Below are 6,907 nucleotides of genomic sequence, written 5' to 3'. Positions count from 1 at the left end.
TTTTTGAATTATTTGATAAATGGTCATGATGATTATGTTTCCCTCATCTGAAACTCCATATATAGCTTTCGTATGTTTAGGTTAGTTTTGACTATTAAAAGTTTGATGAACATCGGTTTTACCCTTGAGTGTGACCGTGTTGATGATGTGTATGTATCTGTTAGATAATCATTCATTTAACATTAGAATTAATATTTATGACCATGCATGTCTTGGTTCAGAATAATGTTTTTCGTGCCTCGATTTTGGTATGTATTAGTTTCTAAATATTGTAGCATCTAATTTCAGTACTTACGTAGCCTTTAATTCGAGCTAATGTTTTTCTTATCAGTTTGATTTTTGTATATTTGCAGGTTTGCGAAGCTTTTCTGATGATTGTCAGACCGTGCATGTCTTAATTTCTGGATAGTTTTGGTTCATGCTACGATTCGGGTTGCGTTGGTTCCTAAATATAGCGGCATCTATTTTCAGTTCTTATGTAACCTCTAATTCGACTTTACTTTAATCACGTTTATTGAGTCATACCTTTTAGGGAGATTACCTTAATTTATTTTTTGCTGATTAGAATTATTTTATTAAGTTAGGGCTGTTATTTGGCTTTCTTTTTTTAAACTGAAAATAGGTTAAATACAGACTAAATTGATTTAAGATAGTCAACATTGACGCAGTAGACTTTTGATAGCCAAAGTTGGTCACTGCAGATAGGTTTATTCGGCTAGAGTTTAATTGAAATTGGATTACATTTGTAATTCAAATGAGGTTTAGACTACTATAGTTTAATTGAAATTGAGAGTTTAATTGAAATTTGGCCAGATCACATAAACTTACAAATGTAAATTGCATAGTTTAAGGGCATATTTGGTATTTCTTTTAATAAGTTGAATTGAAGTGAATTGTTAACTTTGAGATTGAATTGGTCAATTGATACAAAGTGGTAGCCTAAAAATAGTCAATGATGAGTTATATAGATGAGTTTTAACATTGACATAACGTTACACCAAATGTATGGATCTAAATGGGTTTGAGTTAGCTTCGAGTCAAACGAAACCTATCTGTCAAAATCCTTCTATGCACAGGTTGACATGAAGGCCACAAAAGAATGAGATGGCCAACGATATCCAAGTAACAGGGGTTAGGAAATCCTTTGGTCGATAGGGACTTTCTTAGCGTTAACATGGGTTACCAACTCTTATGTTGTGTACATGAAAATTAATTTTGTAACAACTAATATTGTGACTTCAAATAAAAATTGTCTCCTATATATTACCATTTTTGAGAATCAACACGTTTTGCAATATGACTCCTTTATGTTTTTGTTATGAGTAATAATTTAAAATTGGACAAGCTAATAATATTATGATAACTTTTGTTTGGTTTAACGACTAACCACAACATGAGTCCTAAAACTAATTATTAATATTCATATTACTATCATTACTAATAATAATATTAATCTTAATAAGAAAGTGATGAATTAATCATTTCATTAACACATGGTAATCAAACAAGACAATGAAGCGGTAATGGACCGTTTCATTCCTTTGTCCATTCCATTCCTTCATCCATTGCATTCCTTTCTTCATTCCATTACCCCATACCAAACTGACCATTGATTTAAGACTTTAGTTTTTAACTTCAATTAATTATTTTATAAACACATATTGGTTCAATCAAATTATCACTTTCAAAATAATCACTTTTATCCTATATATATATATCTAATAACAGTGGCCATTTAGTATTAATTAAATGGGACCATGGTTGTAAAAATCGAGCCTAGGCGCTGAGTACTCAACGAGTAATCCCCGCCTAGGTCGATTTCTCGATGAGCCATCCCCGAGTACTCTCCGACTACGGCCGAGTACTCACCGTCTACGGATGAGTACTCACAACTCCTAGTCGGCCACCCTAGAGTCCGCGTAGCGACTTTTGCAACTTTGAATCGAATTAAAATAAGTATTTACTTAATGCCTTTTTTAACAATGTTTCGAACCACCCCCAATACCCGGGTGAGTCTTCCTGAAATGGGATGTCTGCCGTCCATAGGGATTTTAATTCTCAAACCCTGACTCATCCAAGAACACCATCATCCTTGAATAAGGTTTCGAGCTTGAGACCTTAAGATCTCAAGCCTTAACCATCACACTCATTCTATTAGACCAGAAGACCATCTGCTTACTTGATACTAAATATTAAAAAAAAACAAACGAAACTAAAATTTAAGACACTTTGAAATTGAATAGGCATGACCTTAATCTCATCAAGTTGCACTTTGACCTCATAAATTTTTATGTTTTACTATGAAAATATTAAAAAGTACTTCAGCATACAAATAATAAGCTACAAATTCACCCGACTTCTATACAATGGTCGACTTTCAAACAATTGTAAGGATATTTATCTTTAGGTAAGCTTTACTCTAAAACTGATCAATCATACTACAAAACAACATACATGAGAATGACTCATTAAGTTGAGAAGTAAAAACTTAACTTTGCACAAAAGTGGCTCCCTGAAATGAAAGTTTATTTTGCTAATAATATGATACAATATCCTTACCTAGAACAATAGAGGTAGGGTACCAAAATACCCAAATACCCTTAAGTATCACCCGCGGGTAGGAAAGGAATCCCTCATATGCCACCCGCGGAACATATGGATCATCCGCATAACATAATAGAGGAAGAACACCCTAACATCACCCGCGGAAGCATCCAGACACCCTTAGACGTCATCCACATGATAGCACATCTATCCGCCGAGTTGACCGGAAGGCAATGCCAATGTGCCAGCTGTAAATAACTAATTACCTTCTAGAAGAATAACCACGATTATTACTTGGAGAATACGTGACTCATCAACCAATGGATGGAAGACACCTGGCCAAGTTGTTATAACCGTGCACATGGCCAGGGATCAACTCGTCCTATCATAGAATGACGCGTGTCCAGGTTGTTATACCCATGCACATGGGACGTATAGATGAACCTATCACATAAGAACACATGTCCAGACGATTATGAGAGATCTAGAAAGGGACAGCTGGCCTAACCACAATTCCCATATCCTTCGGCTATAAATACATTCTCCATCTGCATGAGGTACACATTCACTCCCAAGTATTTACTCTCAATACTCTAGTACTTTCTTTACATCAGAATAGTACTTATTCTCATGCTGGAGGGTGGTTACGGGAAGACCCCCTCTCTTGTCCTTCCCGTAACGAGCTCACGGTGTCTGTTTTGTAGGTTCCGGCCACGGGACTTTGGAAAGTTGTGCTCATATCTTGTTGGTGGTTATTGTATCCTACCCGGTTATCCAGGACCCGTTGAGGGGATTGGATCGATGTTTCTTCATTGGCGCCATCCATTTCGGAGTTAGGATTGCACAAGTTTTCGTTGGTTTTTTGGTTCGTACGATATGAGTAAGCTTCCTGAAGGGCCGACGGGAACTCCTGTACCTGTTTCACATGTTATCGAAACTGAAACACCCATAGGCTTTGCCTCGAGTGTCTTCGCATGTATCACTACTCCTGGTAATTCTGCTCCAGGCGATTTGGGACATGCCACGATCCCAGCAGGTCCTACTCCGATGGACCTAGGGCATGTCACAGCGCCAGGAGTTTCCAGATCCGACAATCCCGGGCGGATTATGAAAGAAACTCGTCGGACTCATTCAGAGTTAGGACTGGAGGACGATTCTGACGAGTCTAAGCAAGGACGAACTCGTCATAATTGTTCCAGAGGTAGGGGACCCTTGTCTCCAGACAAGTGGTTTCGTATCTGACAAGAAAAGGTAGTAGCAAAGTATAAGCGATGGGTACGCGAAGAGCGTCTCCAGGCTCAAACTCTTAATTATGAGTCTCGTAGGAGATCCCTCTCCCCTCCTCCAGCAGTATGGAGGAGTCAGATCCGCCATAGTATTCAGGCGGAGAGAGATCCCAGAGAAGTTCAAAGACCTGAGGGGACCGTCCTCGTATGGCGATGCACTACCGTCTTACCTGGATGAGTATCACAGTTACGACCCATCGTACCGTCCAGGTGATATCAGTTACTACACTGGCGATAGCCGCCTTCACCTACATGAGGGAACTAGCCGCCCACAGGCGGTAGTTCGCAAGGCGGGTTATCACAGTGATGCTGAGGAAGACTTTTCCAAGCCATATCGTCCGGTTGCTTTGGCTTAAAAGTCGAAGTTCAACGCAAAGATTGCAACCGCCCCGTTTCCAGTCAATGCTAAAATCCCAACATCTATAGGTAAGTATGATGGAATAACTGATCAAGTGATCGCTTACTGAACTTCGTGGCGGTGAGAGGAGTCAGCGGCTGGACTCTCCCATACTGGTGCCACATGTTCGCACAAACCTTCACTGGGGTGGCAAGGGAGTGGTTCGAGAAGCTTCCAGATGGACATATAAAAAGCTGGGATGATTTTGTTGCAAAATTTTCACAACACTTTAGCCAGGAGAAAAAACACACCCGCGACCCATCCGAAATATTGGACGTCGTTAGACGGAACAATGAGTCTATTGAAGACTTCATTACCCGTTTTAACAACGAAAGCCTCAATATCGGTGGCGTAAGCGAGGATATGTTGCGAGGAGTATTCTGCAAAAATGTGAAAATTGATGAATTGATAATGACGTTGACTGGAAAAGATGGTATGCCCACATCTTAGAATGATATTATGACTGCGGCGAAGTTGTTCGCCAGAACTCAAAATACAATGGCAACCAACAATCAGAAATAGAATTTGAAAGTCGAATTCCAGAATCCGCGGCCGAACAGACAGACAAAAGGAATCATTTGGTCCCGACTCCAGCCGTCCGCAGAAGCGTCTAAGTCGTTTGATGCCAGATCTTTGATTGGCAATAAAAACAAAGCGGGACCCTTAAGTCGAGGCCCCAACAATTGGAATCCACTTTCAAAGACCTATGCCGAAATCCTCACTATGGAGAATGTGAATTTCAGGAAACCGCAACCACTCACAAGGAGGCCATTCCTTGATGCCAAGAAACACTGTTCGTTTCATGACGACATCGGTCACAACACGAACGAGTGTACAACTTTGAAAAAAGAAATTGAGGCGACTGTGAAGTCAGGGAAATTGGGACATTTGGTCAAAGGTGCAAAACCAGGGACTGGTAAAGCTCCAGAAAGAGATAACCAAGGCCCGGCCAAAAGCAAGTCAAGGACTTAAATGTTTATATGATCCAAGGCGGACACAAGGTTGGGGGAAAGAGAAGAGAGTCCGATGAGGAAGAATGGAAGAATGAGCCTGTGATTTTTCCACGAATCAAAGGGGGTCCTTGTAATAAGAATCCCTTAATTATCACCGCCCTCTTCGGTTATTATCGCTCGCAATACGTTTTCTTCGACACCGGTAGTACGTCGGATATAATGTATGAGCAATGCTTCGAACAGCTAGATGAGGACGATAAGGAGAGATTGAAACCCATTCATGCTCCTGTATCAGGATTTGGAGGCGAGGTAATGCACCCGCGAAGGGTGATTTCCTTTCCAGTCACTCTGAGTGACGGAATTCATTCAAGAACCGAGGAGGTCGAATTTTTAGTTTTACCGGCAACATCGAAGCATGACATTATCTTGGGACGAGAAGCGATCGGTGATTTCATCGCCCATCCTTCTACAGCACACGGTGCAGTTGGAGTTCCAACTCGTACCGGTGTGGCTATCATTCATATCAATCGCCATTGCTTCGCGACAGAAAGTTCTAAGCCTAGCAAGGCTCCGAAGCAAACCCGGCGGACTGAACCTGAGAAATGGGTATTCAACAAGAAATTCCCAGAGCAAACTATAACAATTGGACCCGCTATCTTCGAGATAGTGAGAACATTTTTAAAGCAGTTGCTGACAAAGAATGTTGACATCTTCGCGTGGCAACCCGCGGACATGACCGGGGTCCCGCTAAAGATTGCTGAACATAAGTTGCGAGTAAACCCAGCGTTTACTCCGTTTGTGCAGAAGAAGCGTAAGATGGGGCCGAAACAAACGAAGGCAATGAACGAACAAGTTCAGGACCTATTACATGCTGGAATTATCCGCCCAATCCAATACCAGACTTAGGTCGCCAATTCGGTCATTGTCCCTAAAAGCAACGGGACATGGCGGATGTGCATAGATTTCAAGGATCTGAAAAAGGTGTTTCCTAAGGCTGTTATCCATTGCCGGAAATAGACCTCAAAGTTGATGTTGTAGCTCCATTCAAATTCAAATGCTTCTTAGATGCTTACAAATGCTATCAACAAATCCACATGGTGGCGGGTGATGAAGATAAGACAGCATTCCGAACAGACCAAGGCACATTCTGTTATAAGATGATGCCATTTGGTTTAAAGAACGCGGGAGCTACATATCAGCGGTTGATGGATGAGACATTAAGAACGAATTGGTCGGAACTTGGAATTTTACATGGGTGATCTCGTAATCAAAGGCATTGTGGAAGATCAGATGCTGAGAGACATCGAAGAAACATTTAAAACTTTGAGAAGTATCAATATGATGCTAAATCCAACTAAATGTTCATTCGGGATGGAGGAGGGAAAATTTATAGGAGTGATTGTTACAGGCGCGGGTTTTAAGGCCAATGCGAATAAAGTCCACGCAGTAGCCCGCATGCCTTCTCCTTAGTCCATCAAGGAGGTACAGACACTCAACAGAAGATTGGTTGCACTAAACAGATTTTTAGCAAATCACGCAGCCAAGTCTTACTCGTTCGTATCAACTTTGAGAAATTGCCTCAAGAAGGCACATTTCAAGTGGATTGCGGAAGCTGAACAAGCATTCTTGGAGGTCAAAAAATGCCTAATGGAGTTACCTACCATAACCGCACCACATGGGTGAACCACTGACATTATATTTATCTGCTACTGACATCACCATTGGGG

The 6,907-nt window shown here is 41.0% G+C and overlaps 1 protein-coding gene across 1 annotated transcript; it reads left to right on the top strand.

Moving 5' to 3' along the window:
• Positions 1–5,207: 5,207 nt before the first annotated feature.
• LOC143589007 (uncharacterized) lies at positions 5,208–6,086 on the top strand. Its single transcript, XM_077069873.1, has one exon. It carries the CDS (start codon positions 5,208–5,210, stop codon positions 6,084–6,086), a length of 879 nt encoding a protein of 292 aa, XP_076925988.1.
• Positions 6,087–6,907: the final 821 nt, after the last annotated feature.

This window comes from Bidens hawaiensis, unplaced genomic scaffold (assembly GCF_021521415.1).
Source record: "Bidens hawaiensis isolate Kalapana, Puna unplaced genomic scaffold, B.hawaiensis_p1.1 tig00037152_1, whole genome shotgun sequence".
Classification (NCBI taxonomy): domain Eukaryota; kingdom Viridiplantae; phylum Streptophyta; class Magnoliopsida; order Asterales; family Asteraceae; genus Bidens; species Bidens hawaiensis.
The sequence above is the reverse complement of the archived record's forward strand: the minus strand, read 5'-3'. Positions and strand labels throughout refer to the sequence as shown.